The sequence below is a fragment of the Synchiropus splendidus genome, chromosome 13 (assembly GCF_027744825.2).
Source record: "Synchiropus splendidus isolate RoL2022-P1 chromosome 13, RoL_Sspl_1.0, whole genome shotgun sequence".
In the NCBI taxonomy this organism is placed as follows: Eukaryota; Metazoa; Chordata; class Actinopteri; order Syngnathiformes; family Callionymidae; genus Synchiropus; species Synchiropus splendidus.
The window spans coordinates 13,211,982-13,231,972 of record NC_071346.1 but is presented as its reverse complement, the minus strand read 5'-3'; the positions used below and the strand labels follow the sequence as shown (position 1 = coordinate 13,231,972).

The 19,991-nt window shown below is 40.7% G+C and overlaps 1 protein-coding gene across 10 annotated transcripts in view; it reads left to right on the top strand.

Annotated features, from left to right (window-relative positions):
* The window catches only part of tnr (tenascin R (restrictin, janusin)), a 173,428-nt gene that overhangs the window by 77,632 nt on the left and 75,805 nt on the right, over positions 1-19,991 (top strand). For 7 of the 10 annotated variants that reach the window (XM_053883868.1, XM_053883865.1, XM_053883862.1 and 4 more), the window contains 5 exons: positions 11,482-11,585; positions 13,810-14,038; positions 14,120-14,220; positions 14,749-14,911; positions 15,615-16,091. In XM_053883868.1, coding sequence (XP_053739843.1) covers positions 11,502-11,585; positions 13,810-14,038; positions 14,120-14,220; positions 14,749-14,911; positions 15,615-16,091 — 1,054 coding nt within the window. In that variant the 5' untranslated portion in view covers positions 11,482-11,501. Of the gene's footprint in view, positions 1-465; positions 516-10,975; positions 11,294-11,481; positions 11,586-13,809; positions 14,039-14,119; positions 14,221-14,748; positions 14,912-15,614; positions 16,092-19,991 lie in introns of those variants that run through there. The other 3 variants (XM_053883870.1, XM_053883871.1, XM_053883863.1) reach the window with 3 other exon arrangements.

Sequence of the window (19,991 nt, the reverse complement as noted above, 5' to 3'; positions counted from 1 at the left end):
CCTTGTTCATTTGAATATCTTTTTTTTGCCCAGTTTATTGTTGTTTCTCCAAATACTGAATTGAAATAGACAAAGCTGACCTTTATTTAATACACCCATCTCATCCTGGGTCTTCATTAATGTGCAAATGTTAATGTGTAACCATCAGATTCATATGTTTGATGAGCAGATGGAAATTTTTGCTTTGAACTATGCAACAAAGCTTTCTACAAAATATAGCAGCGAAGAAGCTGGGACTCAGTCCTGCAGTCTTTAAATGATGTTTCAACCAATACAGGCTCAATTACCAGTGTTACAGATTGTCCCTAAGCTTGTCCTTTGATGTCTGTAAATTAAAGGCTGTGAGGTAAAGCAGAGATGAGTCCTTCTCTTTGGTTATGAAATGAAAATCATTAATAAAGAAAGGGGGAGATGGCTTTCCGCTGCCACAGAACGATTGTGATCATGAGCACGTCCATTGGTCGTGAGATTGTCCGTTGGATATCAGAAAATATGTGACAAAGACGTGGAAATAAGTGAGAGATGAGATAAGCTTTTATTTTCTTCAGCTTGAAAATATCCGATACATATTACATGTTGTTTTGTCTATACCTTTTTGAGTCATCCTTCGATCCAATCCTCCATTGCTTATCTGTGGTCGTGTGGGCAGCAAATGGAGCAAAGAGGCCAAAATATTCTTTTCTCCTCTCACTCTTCTAGAGTAATAGCCAGCTGAGAAACAGTCTCTCCAACATGTTCCACATCTGCCATGGGGAATACCTCACCAGGAAGGCGTCCACATAGCTATCCCTCAAACAATACATTCATGAAATAAACTGAGATGGTTTTAAATTTAGTCGTTCCCACCACATACAACAGTAACCCGACAGTTTGGATGTGGCATCAGAGATCAAAACGGAGCAGAGAGAATAACAAATATTAAATATCTGCCCCTTTTTAAAATATACTTTGTTTTCCCAGACATACTCATACTACATTTTTCTATTTTCCAATGACGTAGCATGGTTTCTGGACATGCAACTCTCAGTTATTACTCTGCATTCTTGTTCATATTTTCTTGATCACTGGGCACAACGAGCCTCTTCTGGGATTTTTTTTAGACTTCGACTTCCTGCCACTGAACTCTCAGCTTGGTTGGGAAGAAAATGTGTGTCTGCCTTCATTTCCAGGAACCACTGTCTTATTGCAATTTCTTACTTCAGAGACTTTTAGTGGATAATCATGGTAGAATATGGTCCAGTTCCACTCATCTTCTTAGCCTCCCTTGAAGCCCTGCAAACTTTAACATCAGTTCCTGTCACTCTTGTGTTGGCTTTTAATCATGTGAAGCTCTCTGTGTGAGTCTCCCTCACTGAGGTTTGCATCATATTGTTTATTGTTTTCGCTTCCTTCTTCTTCCCCTTGCGCCTGTTCTTGTCCTACAGCGGTGATAAGTCCTTTGACATGTCCTCTTTTATTTTGGCAGGGTCATTTTGTTGACTTCCTTTTTGTGCCTCCAATCTCTTTCCTTCTTTGTGTTATTCATATCGGATTCTCCAGATTCTGAGCTCCATCGTGTGGCTCTTTAACTGCATTATCTTCAACTCCCTCTTCCATATTCTCGATGGCGATGGTTACCTGAGGTTCATTGAGGAAGCGGTGACTTTCCTTCACCATAATTTACATGTGTTTCTTAGAAGTCTTTTCTTCTTGGTTTCAGTCAGCTGCTAAAAGAGTCGTAAGAGGTCTCATTCAGTAGCTCTGGCTATTCAAGTCCGTCTTGTCTGATGCCTTTGAGGCTTATTAACCACACACGCAATCCAGATATAATCACCCCATTGAATAGGCGTTTTTTATAGTGCACATCACCCATTCATATGGGCCAGTAGGCTGCTATTGTGCCACCTAGTTGGTAGAGTAGGCAGCGATCACGAAGGATGGATACATTTTTCTTTGCTCTGATGCATTATGGGTTGGTTTTTCCTTAATAACTGAGTGAGGGAATAGTATATTGTCATAAAAACCATTGCCGGATTGGCGGCGCCTGGTCCATTACGATGATGTATCAGAAACATTTTGGATATCCTGACTGAAGCTGATGGCTCAATGAGGTAGCATATGTACCTATTGATTCGAAATGCATTTCAAGTGTGGAAATATCCTGTATGGCATGAAAGACAGGACTGAAAGCATGAGGACTTTAGCCAATCTGATCCTCACTCCAACCGTGGACTTAAGAAAAGAGATGGGTCATTTTGAACCAACTGGGAGGAGGTGCTCATAGAATGGGCGATAACAGCCTGACCAGTAGGCTGTTATCGCTGTCCACCCGTACACAGCTATCAGATGCCAGCAGATGCTTATTTTTATTTTTCTTCAATGTCTGGCACCGCAGCACGTAGCAGCCTGGCAACACGTACAACAGTTACGGCAGCACAGCATCCCAGCGTCTCACTCTCACACAGCCATCTACCACTACAGTAGAAGCTATAACCCCTGCGGCGGCTATTTTGAATGGCATTTGACTTACATCCAATCCGACTTTGGTTGGTCGGAACCGATCCCGGTCATAAGTAGGATGTTACTTGTATATAGTGAGGAATAAATTATGTAATTTCCCGAACAATACCTGGCTTGATGTGAAGTTCTAAAATTGTTTTGTTGGCTCAGTGCATTGCGACAATTTGACTAAATTTTCAACAGAACGCTTTTTCCAATTTATGAAGCCTTGCTTAGCTAACCGCAGCATGAGGCCGGTTCTCTCACGGCCTGGGGTTCAGCCATTTGTCGACAAACCAAATTCTATTTCTCGGTCAAGTCTTGGCTCCCAAACAGCCTTGGGAGAGCAAAAGAGTTGTGCGGCTCTCAGGTTGCAGACACAGTCAGTGAACAGAGTCCAATGGTCCTGAAAGACAAGGCAATTTGGCCGGAGTGATGATAATAATGGGAAAGACATCACAATGTTTCTGGAGTCCAATTTACAAGTTCGAGCGGAAAGAGTGAAAGAGCAGGGAGCTCAAGTGAAAAGCAGGGAATTGAGAGAAAGAGAGGGTGATTGATCAGCCACACATAGGGGCTGCTATTGGTTTGGTGGCCATGTTGAGTTGGTTGCACATTAACCTGTGCAAATAGAGGTCGTGGCTTTACTTCCATTGGGAAGGGGTTGGGGGGATAACTGGCTGCTGCGACCGAGCGAGAAAGCATGGAACAAAGCAAAGGAATATACCGCTCCTCCATTTCTCTATTATAGGAGCAGGTCATTATACGGCAGTGAAAGAAAAGATTTTCTCTGCAGATTGAAAAATGATTCTGGGGATAAAGAAAATCTGACTGAAATATAGAAAAGTGGAAATACTGTCCAAGAGATAAAGGAAGATGATGAGAATGACATCCAGAGATAATGAAAAGTGAGAGCAGCAAATGATGGTGCAGAAGTAGAGACAGAGCAGTGGAGAGCCGGGGTGATTTCTTTGAAACTGGAGAAACAAACCATGAGCGAGACAGAAAACGGACCACTTACTGTGACGCTGCATGGGAGAGGCATCAACCTGAGGGTGCTCCAGGCCCAGAGAATCGCCAGTATTCTCACTCTCCTCTCTGCTGTCCTTGACCACATGAAAGAGTCAAGAGCAACACTGTCATCATGGATGCTCAGACTTACACGTGGAGCTTCATTGTTACTCTTGGCACAAACCCTCTTGCTGAATAATTCCAGACATGTCCGACTGAGAGAAGGTCTTTCTGTGGTTCAGGGAAGTCTCCAAATAGTTACCATTTGTGGATTTTCTTGGGCAAAGGAGGCACATTTTCTTTCACTTTGTTCGTAATAAAACACAGCACTGAAAGAAAATGCCTACAGTCTAGTGAACCATCCTGTTATTAAGCCAAGAAAAATCCAAAAAAGGTGGACTTTTAGAAGCGCTGACCTACAATATGTCCAGTGAGGATTGCAACGAGGTGTAGGGGTAGCTGCTGACACCCACGGAAGTGCCTTCAGTGCATTCATGCCGGTCAGCTAAACAAATATCTCCATTTCCACATTGTTCAAAAAAGGTTAGGTGAAGGCCATCCAAATATCCAAGAGGATAAGTTCTTCAGCGTTTATACAGAACTGTGGTCTTCTGTGCTCCATATACACAAATACTGTAAGTCATCTTGTCATTTTTCTCTTCTGATTTTTTAATGCTCTGTATGTGAGGTGACGTGCCACATATATTCATGGATATAAATATTTAACACTTGTCAACAGGTGCTGTTTCTATTTGTGTTTTGCTGCTTCTTAGTGAAATAACATCAATGTCTTTGAACTGGAATAAAATTGAATTGTAACCTAAAGAATTGAAATTGAATCGTAATGTTCGATACCTAGCCCTTATTGTAACATTGTACAACGGATGGTGCGCTATGGGCATGTAAAGGGAACAAACTAGCGTTGTGGGATCAGCCTATATTACGACCTTCAGATGTGTTGTCTTCATGTATGTTGCATGAATGTCCTGCCTATGCCTAATTTTGCTCTTTATTGTATCACTTTACGTGTTGTTTGAACATCTTTCATCTGATGGGTCTGTATCTGTGCTATCTGTCATGGCTGTCTCTGATCAGACCCAGGTGCAATGTGTGCTGGCTGACAGAAGGCTCGGAGACCAGATTACTTTAAAGATTCAATGAACAACGACGACGTTATCCCCAGATAAACACACTCACGAGGCTCTACCGGGGATTAATCATGGAATAGAAAACAAAGCGAGGAGAACAAGAACTAAGGAAGCGGCTGCAAAGGAGCGCGCACATAATTTAGAATATTCAGAGAGACAAACAAGTCAGTGGAGTCTTGGGAGAGTTTACCGCAGGAATGCGAAGTAACCATCTGGCGACACAAGCTGGCATTGAGGTGTTGATATCCGTGAAGATTTGATTAGCAGATGAACACCAGCGGTGTCGCTCGGAAAGCTGGGGAAAAACAGGGAAACGGAAACAAGACTAAACCAGGAATCAAAAATAAAAGCATGAAGAATACGGACATGACGTATCTTCATGTCGATGCTTTAGGGCATGTCCGTTAAAAATGTCCTGTATCATTTCTGATAAGTGAAACCCTGTAAGTGTTGTGTGTCTCTGTCAGTGTGACATGTCAAGCCACTTCTTGGATGACTGACTAGAATTGAAGTGCTTATACCTTTGGTTGAAACCAAGCAATTCATACAGGTGGTAAGACTATTAAAAAAAAACAACATTCAGTTGTATCACGGAACAATCTATTGTTCGTGTATGAAGCAGTCTACTTCTCCTGCTCTACATTTTTTTTATTAGCTGACATAAGCATCCAGTGGCCTGGAGCCTTAATGAAATCCAGCGCTGTTGACCACTGGAGAGACAAGTTCGGTATCCTCTGCCTGCTGTCTAACTGTCGTCTGTCTAAACCAGAAGGAGCGTTTGATTTCCCTCCCACTCATCATCGCGCTATCAGACTGCCTGCTCTGGTTCGGAGCTGACAATCATCGCTACATGTCAGCCAGGAGTCGCTCCACAAATGCCGTCTTCCTCTCTGCTCCAGCAGAAAAACGACAGCAAACAGCTCCGAAGGCCAACTTATCTGCTCCCGCTCAGCCCCCGGGAGCCACACAGACCACGGCAACCTCATGCCAAGATTAAAACGTGTGTCTACAGGATATACAGCAGATACTTAAAGCTAGAGTTGAAAATCCCTTTGGACACTGATAGAAACGCACACACAAACACACGGTGAAGGTAATGACACTTTTCAGCACAGATCTCTTCTTTAATCCAACTGGGTTTGTAGTCTCTGGGGCAGACAGAAAAACACCAGTCGTTGCTGAGCTGAGGTGGTGTGTGGGAAGATGAAACATTCAGTGGCTGCTTTCTGTTGCACAGTGCTGTTGAGTGAAAATGAATGTTTCCATCATCTGATCTTAATTTCCCAAAGCTTTGTATGATTGTACTTGAATTTTTTTTTTTCTCACCACATTTTATGTTGTGTGATTGCTGCTGTGGAGTGAATAAGAGCTATACAAAGCCTTTCTTATGCAGGGAAAATAGTCTTATGCATGTGCCATAAATTCAAAGAAGTTAACCATTGTGTGAAAAGTGTTTTCATCCTTCCTGAGTTTGTCACTCAAAATAATTTATTGTAAATTTAATCTACTAAAAGAACTATATGCAGTTAAATTTGTGGTAATGGGAGCAAGGAATCTCTGAACCTGTATTGCTGCCAGTGAAAAAGTTCAACCTAATAACTAGTACCTTACTGGTTGTGATAACTACTGTTGTAGTTTAGAGACCACATCAAGACCCAGGATCAAATGCAGTTGGGTCCAAGTCAAGACCAGCACTTTGTTACATTAAAGTTGAAGTTTGAGACAATTTGACTCTTACGTCTACTCGCTGCTCTTCTTACTCTTGATTTTGGATCATACTTTGATATGTAGTTTTATTTTATTGCTTTTTGTGGCACATGTTTGAGGTTATTTTCCATGATCTGAGCAGAAAGTAAATAAGGAGCATCTAATCTAGCTGTTTCACTTTGACCATCTGTTGTAAATCGCCATCTTGCCGTCTCCCTTTTGGATTTTACTTTGGATGACTTGATCTCTCTGTCTGTTTGCTATTAATATAACTCGAAAGGTTACAGACTTATTTAAGGAGAAGTCTAACACGTTTTAGTGGCGTTCTCATGTAGTAACTACAGCTGCTCACATGTCCTGTACCATTCAGAGCGTGGAAAAAAAAATACATTTCATATTAACGGTAGTTTTTATTTAAGATGTCTGAACTGAATTGAGTGAGGCGCGTGTGCATGCAGATGTGTGAACATGCCGTGAGCGGTGGAGGGTCTCAGTGTGTCTTCTCCTTTAAATAGTTAATGTATTTTCTGTAGATACTTCAGTGAAAAGTGCTCTTAAAATCAAGTTAAATGTTTGGTTTGATGCTGATAATTTAGCATAAGGATCTTGAAGTTGATGGCACAGAACCAACTGCCTTGGTTGTACTGCAGGTAACTAGTGGCAGCTGTGTGTTTCTGCTGAGCGCCGATACCGATGAGTGGGAGTGACTTCGCTCCACAGGAAGTACCAACACTCATGCAGACAGGTGCTGCTGCTAAATACGACTTACTTTCTAAGCTCCGAATTCTTTGAAGTGGAAATGTTTACGTAAACAAAATCAAGTGAAGATGGCGTTATTAACTACAGCGCAGTCAACATCACAGATCTGCACGCTCTTCCCCACAAGTCATGACTCTTTTCATCCATGTTGAGAGTCATTACCGCTGAAGGAGGGAGGGTGTTGCTGCTCGCAGCAGCTGTTCGCTTGTTGTAATAACAATCTGTCATCTTTTTTATGGCTTTCTACAAAGGAGCCGTGAAAACACACCTCACACACTTCAGTGAAAGGAAACAAGCATCAACGTGCAATTCTGTTGATATTCATTTCTCATCTCTTTATGGCGAAATCTTACCACACGTGAGGCCAAAGAACACTTTTTTAAATTTATTATTTAAAATTAAGCTATTTCTGTGGAAGTACGAATGGGCTTAGAATAGTTCCATGGGTGGACTCCAGTGGTCTGAAAATGTTCTCGATGGGCAACTGCTGAAAATCACGTTTCTTCAGTGAGGGGCATTTATTGTCATGCAGTCCAGCTGCGGCACCAAGAGTGACATGTGTAATGTGAGGGATGGATCTTATCTCTTATAAATTGTAACTTGAAGTCCAATGAATTCCAGCTTTCCAAATGCTGAAGTCCAATTCCTCTCTTAATCCTCAATTTTAAACCTCAACCTTTGCCCTCAAAGCCAAGCATTAAAGGCTATGTGCGAGTTAGAAATGTGACACCCCTTAAGTGCAGATACGTCCTCAGACTCTGGGGGCAGCATTGTGCAAAAACAGCGTTCAGTCAGCCAAAATCAGAAGAAGCAGCTTGACAAAAGATCGTAAAATGAAAGTAAATGTCATGCAGCATTGGGTGTGTAATCCATAAACTCTCTTAAGATAGTACAATAGTTTTCATAATATTTATATCTCCATTAACAAAGAAAATAATGACTTTTGTAGTTTGCCTTCTTCCCCGCTTTTTTATTGGATGAAAATATGCAAAGCATTGTTGGTATTCCTCGATCCTATAGGCGACAGCAGTTCCTCAATCTTGCTCCTGAACTCTTGAGGTCGAGGACTGCGGTTGAGGATTAAGGAAGGAATTGGAATTCACCTGAAGTTTCGAAGTAAATTAGCTATTAATATATAAGTGAGCTAATGAGTTTATTGAAGTCAAGCTACATGGACTTCTTGAAGCTACATGAATTTCTTGGTTTGTCGTTTAATTGAATTACTCACCTTAAATGACTTGCGTCTTGTTTTCGCTTATTGGATTTGCACCTTCGGAAATTGCCTGTGGATCAAGGCAGCACAGATCCTATCGCTGCTGAAGTGAGCTTATTTGTTGTGTTTCGTGAACATGCATGTAAGTGCAATTTTGGTGTATTTGAGTCATTTAAAGCAGCTTTAATGGCCTGGAGCGTGTTGGTTTTCTGAATGAGTCATCTGTCCTCAATTGAGCCTCTTTGAAAAGCCCCTTGTCGCGCTGTGGGGCACTGGCTTGCTCTGTGGTCCTCTGTAGCTTCATCATCTGAACCTCTCTCGCACGTTTTATAGATCCGCACTCATGATACTTAATGGTTTCAAGCATTGTGCCTTGCAGCGCGAAAACACCGACATTCATGAAGTTGCGTGGCATTTCTAGGTCATTATGATTCTGACTTGTCTGTTAATAGCTTATTGATCTCAATCACTAGTTTGGCTTTGTTCGATAATTTCCACGTTTGATGATTTCTTAGCAACATAATGATTCTACATTGTGATGGGACCATTGTTGAATGTTCATCATTTATTATCTATTTATACAATTTGTTTATACAGTTTATTATCTATGCATTATTTACTTATAACTATGTATATTTCATTCATTTCATCATGATATGTTCCGATATTAGGAATATAAATTTATTTGACTTTGGGTTATCTGACTTAACTTTTTTATGCTGATGCTTTGTGGACATCTTCGATGTCCTGTATCTTTAATGTCTTTGGTATGTGTCTGTCTTTGTTCTCATTACCTGCTGCGACAGCTGAATTTCCCCACTGTCTGTCTGTCTGCAGTAATTTTTTTGTCCCAATGGATGTTATGGGACATGATTGTACCCTTATATTTGTCTTTTATCACTGTCTGACTAATGGCTTTTTTTTTTCCAGCCAGTCATAAGAATTAGGTTTTAAATTACCTGTGCATTTTCATGTGCCTCTCTTCCATGAATTTGACATATGCACGCAAAAAAATGTCTTTGCAAGTAAAAACAAGTAAGAACATATGTATTCAAAATAAATGGTGACATTTGTTCTAGTCTAAATAGGAAAAAAGTCCATTTCAGTATTGATTTGATTGATAGTGCCTCAGCTAGTCTTTAGATAATTTTTCTAGACTTCATCTAACTTGTGAAATGATCCATCTTTTAAGAGTTATCTACCGAGTTGGCTTTGTCATGTACTGGCGTTTGAAAGAATGATGTCCATCCATTTAAAGTCATTTAGTTTCGAACTGAAAGACTGAGCCATAGCAAGTGCGATCATGTAGCGCACTCAGAGGATCATGGGATTGATGATGTGCTGCCTTGAAGACTCCCGTTTTTTGTTTTTTTTTAAAGGAGACAGTAGTCAAAAAAGTAGATCAGTGTTGTGACTTAGTGTAACATAATACACTTTCAAACTCATGAGTGGAAACAAGGCAGCAACATACATTTTACCAAACCATTGTTGAAGCTCCTCCAAATGCTTCCGTGATTGATGTTTTTGATCAGTTCACAAACACTGTTTATGGAGTGCTTGTTACTTTTGCATTGTAAAACAGCCTGCTTTGATGGAGGGAGCCATTTTGTAAACAGCAACTAAATTAAGTTGCACAATTTTTTTAAAGTGTGGCCAAGCTTTTTTCAGCTAATGCTTCTTTGTATCCTGTCCAATGACTTACTGAAATAAACAATGTTTCTATCATGATGTCACTTCAATTATACTTCTGATCTGTGAGCTTTAAACATGTGCATTTTTACTGTATGTAATTTTTTTTTTAAATGTTTTTGAAATCACAATTTGGTTTCTCATTTATGTGCATATTGGATGGTTATTGGTCGTGACATTCTCACTCAAGTCTTTAGTCTGTCTGGTGTGATCATAACTCTGCTCAAAACATCTTGAAAATGCATGGGAAAACTTCTTTTAAAGTGACTGCGTTGATGTAAAAACAATTTATTTATGCACCTCAGAATGAATTTTCCTCTTACTAGAAAATGCGCTTGTATCATAGGAGCTGACCAGTGTTCCATCCAGACAGACTTTGTTCAGAGTTGCACCAGCTGTGCTATTAGTCTGAACACACAGGCAAATCTAAATTACAAAAGCAAATGATAGAGTCAAGCAGAGCAGGGTCATGCACAACAAAAAAATAAATAAAAATACCATCTGGAAATGAGAAGGGGCACTTTAGGACACATTTTGGTGGAATACCAATTTGTAGAATTGGTGAAAATGAAGGCGACAAACAAGTAACTACATCTGGCGTTTAATACACAACCAGATTTGTTTCCCGAAAGCCAGGATTCTTCCTCATGCAGCAGAATAAAAAAATAAAATCACACATTTGTTTGTGCATACACAAAATTCTGTCAATGGGCAACTGCATTGAAGCATTAGAAGGTTGGTGGTTCTGTTGTTTCTGCCTCTACTTCCACTGTGTAACACCAGTAACCGAACTTTCTTCTTCTCATTTCTTTCTAAAATGTCCCCATTCACCTCACATGGCAAACACTTATCCTGTCTCTCTTCAATGCCATTTATAAACTCGACAGCCACATTTCTTTGACATAGCAGCGAACCTTATATACAGTATATACCAGGAGTTTTACACCAACACTCATACAGTAAGTGATGGCTGTATGATGTGACTGGCTTTTACTGAGTCAATAAACATTTAATGGCTTTTTATGAGATCATAGGAAAAAAGGACTGACTTCCACTCTTTACTTTGGCACATGTGGTTTTGCGACACTTTAACTTTAGTGTCCCTCTTATCACTCTCTCAAAGGAGGACTGCACCTGAAGTACCAACCCATCCGTCATCTCTATCCCTGGGCTTTTACCATGTAGAAATGATCAAATATTTGCTCCCTGGCTGAGGCAAGACTGTGGGACTGTAATCTCTGTACCATCGCTCTTTTATCAGATTAGCAGCGTCAGTTTGCCTTTGAAGGTGCGTGAGCTGCTGAGAGGAACCGGCGCTCGCACACATTTACATGATTATTTGTCGCTATGGTGACACTAACAAGATTGCTACTGAACAAACATAATGGCTGAAAAAATCTGTGTAATCTAGATGCCAACTGTCAACTGAATATGATTTAGAAATTCAAGTTTTATCGACTGGATCTTCCTCTGTAGGTGCCCAGTTCCCCTCCATCATGCCACAGGCTCTGAAGCATCCCGGCTCCACTGTGCCAAGAGTGGGCTGGATCCTGGCTGCGCTTCTGTGCCTCGCTCTTCAGGTACAATTTATTCTGTCAAATGAACCTCCTCTTTCAGGGGAAGAGGAGCCCAAAGCTCCTCCATGTTTCACACTCGTCTACAATTTACAATTTCTGGCTGCTGTGTTCATCACTCCACTCTGCGCTCACTCAAATGCTAACCTGGCTTTTTTGAGTGTGAAGGAGAAGTGATGAGTCAGAGTTCTTGCATATTATCTGTGCGCTTCTCTCAAGAGGTCCGACTGAAGTCATCGGTCAGGAGTGAGTTGAAGAGCCACTGTCGCTTTTATTGAGTATTAACATTTTATTGTGGCGCTGAATGAATAGCACCTGCTAGATCCATTCTTATTCCCCAGAAATACATTGTTCTTATTATTTGTTCAGCCATAATATCTTCCGTAGACACTGAACCTCCAAGTTGGATTGACTGGAGCTGCAGGCCCACAATTCATCAGGGAGTCATAAAACATTTGTGAGAACAGCCACTTGCCACTTAATATTATTACCATTCTATCAATACAATTGAATGTTTTTTTTTTAGCATTTGTTACGTTCCTGCTTGGGTAAAAAGAAAATATTTGAGCAAGTTGTTGTACCGTTATTTAATTAAGGGTAGAATAACAAAAGGCAACTCACAAAAAAATACATATGTATATCACAAATTCAATCAGAAAGGTCAACACAACGAAGCTAACAGTGAGCCAGAAAATAAAAACCCATAAAAATAAAAGCTAGTTTTATAACAAAAATGAACAAATTCTGGTTAAGGTATAACAAGATGGAAAAGAAAAATAAAGTTCCGAAGAATATACGAAGTGTGAGAACGGACAAATTCTCACATTCACATCACATGGAAATAAAGTTCCTTTAGAGTTAGAACGGCTGAGCACACAAAGAAGACAAGTTCTACAAACATCTCATCACAAGAACTAATCCAAAGCTAGTATATGTAAAAAGCAAAACTAAAATGTTACTTTGCGACACTTTTCCTTTTTCCCCAGTCCTTGGACACATGCTACATAAAAAAAGAGAGAAAAGAGAAGGTCAAACGGACAGTCATTTTATCAAAAGGGTGTTCTTCTCACTCTTGCCATTTGCTGTCTCACAGCTTACCTGCACAATCAAGGTCAGATGTTATGCACAAGGGAAACTTGCCAGCTCCACCTTGGCTAAGATAGTTGCAAAAATAAAGAAGAAAGTATTCTATCCTGTCTCCTGCTCATCTACCTTGCACATTCTGGTTAAGCAGCCCCGTCAAACACACCTGCCTCAAACAACTCATGCCAGCTGTGAAGATTGGACTGGTGAGGAAAACTGGCTCCTTCCACCCCAAATGAAATTGTGCCAAAATGCACCGAAACGAAAAGCTACTACGTACCACAATTAAAGTAACTTTACAACAGGATATTTTTAACAGGGGTCCTGCACGTTGCTCAAGATGTCCCGGACGAGCCCCCAATTGTTACGTCCCTGCTTGGGTAAAAAGGAAAAAATAAAATAACTGAGCAAGTTGTTGTTCATAGTTATTTAATTGAGGCAAGTATAACAACATACAACACAAACAAATAATCACAAATTAAATCAGAAAGGTCAACAAAGCAAACAGTGGCCAACATGAACAGAATCAAAACAAGTAAAGGGCCAACTGCTATACAGAGTATCCAGTTGGAGAATGTAAAGGTTCGACATCAGGTGGAAGTCATCAAGACAAACCATAAGCACCTGGCGAAATCGCTCACAAATAAACAACTCTGGGCCGTAACACATTTGAAATATCATCCTTATCATTAGTAGGTGGCAGTAGCAGTTAGTGCTCCAGCAGCTAATTTAAAAATAGTATTAAAAATACATTATCACCACAAGATTGGCAAAACACTGTGACCATGTCAAGAATTTTGAATTGAAACTGAAAGACACCTGAACAGCAGTGTTTCCCCTGAGGTTTCATCAGCATGTTTTTTTTTTTTTGTAAGCAACACAGTTCCTTGTGACCAACAGTTTGACACACCACAGTAATATAGCCATAGACCCTCTTCCACTATTTACTAACATGCTATTAGATCAACATTGTATTGGTAATTTCGAGTATATAATTGATGTATTTGAAATTCTGAACGTTGAGTTCATGACTTCTGCAACCACTTGTTTTTATTAGCAAGACAGGAGTACTGTGTTATGTTTCCCGCCTGCAGCAGTCCTCCACCTCCAGGTTCAACTGGTTTGATTTAGTGTCGCATCTCCGCAGGGCGACAGTCACGCTGCTCCCTCTGGGAACAACAAGTTGGTACGTACCACCAGGGTGAGGAGACAGACTGCGGGTAGGGATCAGCTGTCCTCCGTACAGTCAGGCAACCAGACGCTGCAGGAGCAGCCGCTGGTCTTCAACCACGTCTACAACATCAACGTGCCGTTGGAGTCGCTGTGCTCAGTCGATCTGGACTCTTCAGCGCCACCAGGCTCAGGTGAGAGTGAAGGTCCGTTGAGATTTTTTTATGAACATCTATAATATGTGTCATTAACAATGATGGGTAATTGACTTTTTTAACTACCATAAGGTCCCCGTGCAGAGTTGGGGTCCAAACCCTCTGTTGAAGGACCTGTGGATGCAGATGGACCGACAGAGTACACTGAGCAGACACTGGACACTGACAGCCAGGTACTGTAGTTAGTCATACTGTTTAAAGACTGGTGTTCTTTTTAGATGTCCCTTCTTACCAATCTCACACTTGTCCTCGTGAAAATGTTGGAAATATTATAAGCAAATGCATTCATAGCCTTTGCTAGTTTTGATCAATAATAAATCTCTCAATAATTTACAAAATTTTCTCCAAGTTTTCCTCAACTTGGAATGCATTTTCTTGTTTCTGGGCTCAGATTTGTTGCATTGACATCCAATTTCCATTTTGAAATGATTGAAATAATTTTATTTAAATATTGTGCAATTGTTAAAAAAAACACCTTATGTTAGATCAGTTGCACATTCACACTGATATTACATTGGTGTTTATATATTTATATATTTTTGATTTGTGAAAAGTCTTTCATTTACTAGGTTCATCGATGCCAACATTTAAATCAGTTGCGTTTGCTTTTTTGATTCTTTTTGTGTTCAAGAATATATGAAGCAAACACATTTGTCTTGTTGCCTAAAATGAATGCCCAGCCAAATCTGATCCATTCACAGGTGACGTTTACTCACCGCATCAACATTCCAAAAGCAGCGTGTGGCTGTCCAGCGACTAACGCACTTCAGCAGCTGGCCACCAGGGTGGAGATGCTGGAGCGAGAAGTCTCCATGCTCAGAGCTCAGTGTGGATCCGGATGCTGTGGGGACAACTCTGCCATGGGTCAGTGTGCTTCACATGGCTGGGAAAATGTGTCCTTACAAACAAGATCACAATTACAGGCGCTTTTGTGGGCAGGATTGTAAAATGACAGCTACAGATACCGTGTAATTTCTCACAACATTTTCTCCTCTGGGAAGATTACTCACCCATTGTTGTAGAAACGTTCCACACAGCTGGAAGTGCTGCTATCGTTTTCAAAGAATGACGAGATGTGTTTTGGCTGAATGGTTACATTTGCTGACAACCTTAACCACAATCAAGCGAATAAAAAAAGTGACTAAAACAGGAATTCTCAGACGATTAGTTTTTTGGCAGCACAGAAGCTTGACGCCTCCCTCTATTGCTTTTAACTATGGAGTCTGTTTTGCCATAAATATAGTATAGATGAATACAAACAAGGTACAGTGTCTCTTGTTATTGTTTCAGCTAGCTTTTTATAATGATCTAAGTTCCATTACAGAGTTTATTTCATATATATATATATATATATATATATATATAATTTAACACGTCTTACAAAATTGAAATTCTTACACAAATATTTTCAAGACATTAAATAGAACTGCCATTAATTTTGATCAATGAATCACAAATTCTTTATTAATTTATTAATTATTCATTTGAGTTTTTTAAATTGATTCCCATCCCTAATATATATATAGATATAGAGGTCATTGTTATAGGCTGTATGTTTGTTTTCCAGGACGTTTTGACTTCTTCCCAGGATGCAGCGGCCACGGCAGCTTCAGCTTGGACGTTTGTGGCTGCATCTGTGAAGACGGCTGGACGGGCAAGAACTGCTCGGAGCCCCGCTGCCCGGATGACTGCTCAGGCCAGGGAGTGTGCATCGAAGGAGAGTGTGTGTGCGACCGTGACTTCGGAGGGGACAACTGCTCGGAACTGCGATGTCCTTTGGACTGCTCCGGACGCGGATTGTGCATCGACGGCGAGTGTGTGTGCGAGGAGTCGTACACCGGCGAAGACTGCATGGTGGGAAGGTGTCTCAACGACTGCTCGGACCAGGGACTGTGCATTAACGGCACGTGCCAGTGCCGGCCCGGGTACGTGGGAGAAGACTGCTCCCTCGTCTACTGCGCCAACAACTGCAGCAAGAAGGGGATCTGCAAAGACGGCTTCTGTGTCTGTCAGGACGGCTTTGCAGGGGATGACTGCAACTCAGGTAAGTTTCTCTTTTGAACCTCTAAATCTGTTAAAGCTCCAATGTTTTTCTCAGCCAAATATCATCCTTTGCTTCACAATTGAAGCACATCTGCAGCTCAAAGTGTGAGCACAAAAACAGTCTAAAAAGAAAGCCATCAAGAGGTTATATATGCACAGACTTTTTGTTTACCTTCACGTCACATCAAAGTAAAAGCCCTCAATATAAGTATAACAATATTTGTCATGTTTTATGATGAATCCTGTGAGGCAATGCGGTAGCCAAAGCTTGGTTGAGAACCAGATTTGTATTTGCCATTAAACATAATGATTCAACGTTATTGTTGTTGGCTCCATGGCTGAGCTGACATGTATTATATATATATTTTTAATGTTTATTGAACCAATCCTGTAATCCTGCCGGTGATGGCTGAAAACTAGACGTGAAGGTGAAGGTGGCTGGGGCTCAAATCTGTGCATGCAGATTGATATAATCTTCATCCACAACAAGACTGAAAACAGGCACTGAGAATTCTCAAGGAGCCATGCACCAACACATACACCCAAGTTCTCTATGATATAAAGTGTAATAAGATTGTCATTGCAGGTGCTAATGGTTAACAGTGCTAACGTTTAAATGCAAGCTTTTAACTGGGTTATCAGGCTATGTTTGTCCGACTCTGGTTATTTCTCTCCGATAGTAGGACTACGGTGAATAAATCTGTTCAGAAGTCCAATACTTTTTAACCTCAGTTTGCTTTTCTATCTCGCACGCAGAGTCAATAGTGCTTGTGTCTCAAAACTCCCAGTCATAAATCGAATAAGGTGGTCATAATAATAAAGTCATTCATTTCTGTTCTATTGTGTGAGTTTGGCTTCATAACATTGAATTATCACATGCAAAATATCATACTCAATATGCCATATTTATTCAAGCAAGAGAAAGCTCCTACATAATGTCTGTTTTCAGTTTTTATTTATAAGCACTTTTTTAAAACTGAAACACTCAGTTGCCCCTTAACACATGGGTAAAAAACTGTTTCATTTTCTTCCAAAATTTCACTGCTGCAATATTGACTCAGGGAGCTCGAGCTAGCTGGCAGTGTTATCAAATCAAAGTAAATGTTATTAATTCAGCCATCTGCTATGCTAGAGACGAACATGCTAGTTTCCCAGATGGTGATAGGTAGAACCACATGCAGAGGACAGGAATTATAGATTACAGAAGAAGAGGCTTTTGTTTACTCGTCAATACTTATCATGTCTGTGGGTTAAATTTAAACCTGAACACTGCAGGAGTGTGTGACTGTGCAGCAGAAGGTGTAACAACATTCATTTCTCAAAAGTCACATTCAGTCATGGAGAGAACTGTCGCTCTGTCCTCATTGCTGACCGCTCTGGTCGCACATGCTTTTGTTCAACACCAGCTCACTGGCATCAGATACATCAGATCCTCCTCTGCCCTTTTGGGTGTCAGACACCAAAGTGAAAGATGAGGCTTGACAGAAAGGAGTGATGAAAAGAAAGAGAGAGCACAAATCATTACAAGACTTGAGTCGTTTCAATATCTACACCAGGTTAGGGATTCAGAATTGGTAGTTCTTTTCCAATTAGTGTCTAAAAAAAACGCTGAATACATACGTGGTTGCAACAGACCTCTGGAACACACCTTTAAGTTTGTGTTATCAAAAGCTGGAGGAAATGGAGAAGGTCTTTTCGCTTCAATTGTGGCGGCCTGCCGTCTCCCTCCGTCAGAGAATTGCTGAATTTCAATGAGCTCTTTGAGGGATGATACAGTGTGTTTTCATCAACATCCTGTCACCCGCTAAGTAGAGATCAAGTTGTGTTGAGGGGCCTTTAATCTCCACAGCAGAGGTATTCTACCATCATTTTAATGACGGCGGGAAAAACACTGACACTCTCATTTCAACTGTTCTGTGACACGGATGTCTGGCATTTACGTTTCTTGATGGCTCTCAATCAAAATATCACTATCCTGAAGCGGAGCTCTCAGTGGTGCGAATGCAATTTCCCTAAAGGGTTTCGACTAACAAGCTCTCAGTACAGGAGAAGGAGAACTCATGCTTTAATGTATTGTTCACTGCGAACATACACATTACTGTGAATGAATTCTTACGTGTATTAGCAGCATATTAGCCGGGAATTAGCCATTATTAAGTACCGATTAGCATCTTGTTAAGCCTGACTATATCTCACCCTGGAATAGCCAAGAAAGTTCACCCCAAAACAACACCATTATTACACATTATTACCAGTAATAGGCCAGTAATTACTTTTTCAATGGTAAATATGTGTTCCCCAATCTAACTGCCCACATCATGAGTGGATTCTGCACAGGAACCTGAATCCATCTGCGTAGTTGCATTGGCTTTCAAAAACCATCGCGCGTCAATCTTGTTGCCGGGTAGATTGTTAATGATATGTAGTTGGCCCATAATTTACTACAGTACTATTCAACTGTACCCAGATTTAAGTGTTGAGGCCATTTGACAGGCTGCTTTAAATGTTATAAAGTCAACCTCAGTTCATCTTTCTGAATACATAAGCTGCAAATGCTCGATTTAGTTTCCATAAATGAAAAGGGAGACTGGTATTGAATTCTGGGTCGACTTTGTTCAGAGTGTTCCCTGTTAAAGTGGGGCCGGTTATAGACTGTTCAATGAATATGCATTTGGTTCCAGTGAGTTTAATGTGCTCGCCCCATGCTTGGTTGTATTTGACGCTCTTTACTTGAAGGTAGGGGGCCTGGTCTAGCATGACGGAAGTTGAAGTCTTCAGAGTCTCCCTGATGCCACGCTTCTAGAGCTGTGCAGCATTGATTCCCTGACTTTTTCTCTTTGCCCATTGCATATAGAGCGAGGGAGAGCAGGGAGGGGCGGGGAAAATGGGACTTAAGTTTGATTGACATATTGCCCTCCGGTCAGTTTGAAGGTGTCAGGTGTTTTCCATTGTTTGAAACCCACGTGAGTGATTCAATCCCATGGACTATTGCAAACCAGGGAAAGCCATCTATTAAATGATGACCATGTGTCAAACTCAAGGCACAGGGGCCGAATATGCCCCGCCACATTATTGTATATGTCCTGAGCGAGCTTGAATTAATATTAAAATTGAATTAAATTCATATTCAATGCTTCATCTAAGATTCACATCTGATCACGCTGTTCAATATATTGTTTTTTTTTAACCCAGATTACAGCACAACAGTTAATCTGGAATCTGACAATGTTAATGTCATGGACACACGTCATGTGACCAACCACAGAGCGGCAAGTGTAGTTATAAAAATCCAATCAAGTGGCTCTCCATCAGTCATGGTGAAACTGGAGACGTGATGCTTTGTCTTTTGACAGTCTAATCGCACAATCAAGCGCCTCCATTCCCAGATAATTTCGCCGTGCTATTCTCCGTTCGGCCGATTAGCATCAGGAGCCTTCAAGCTCTCACGGCCGTGGCAAAAATTGAGTCGTAAATTACCCTAAATCTCACTCAATATTCAATGTTATTGAGCCGAAATGAATAAAAGAGGAGGGTTTCAGAGAGGGTGCATCTCTCTGATTTACAGAGGACTTTCATTCTAAATGTGGCTCCTCATTCGCTGAAAAACCGAATTGACAGAAAAACAATGCCATGTAAGCCATGATGACGGCTTCTTCTGTCTCATAATTTGACATGATCTGAAAATTCAATTTCGCGGTATGAATTTTATTAATTTCAAAATTTGTCTTTGTATTTACATGACCCGTGAAATTTTACGGGACTTGTCTGAACTTGTGTACATTTTAAATTGTCTCCTCGTATTGCTCCAACGTCCCTGTGAACCGTAGTGACAAACCAAGGAGAGAGTAGCTTTTTGCCTCAAGAAACTGTGAATGAAGAAAAGCAATTGGGCACGTTTATT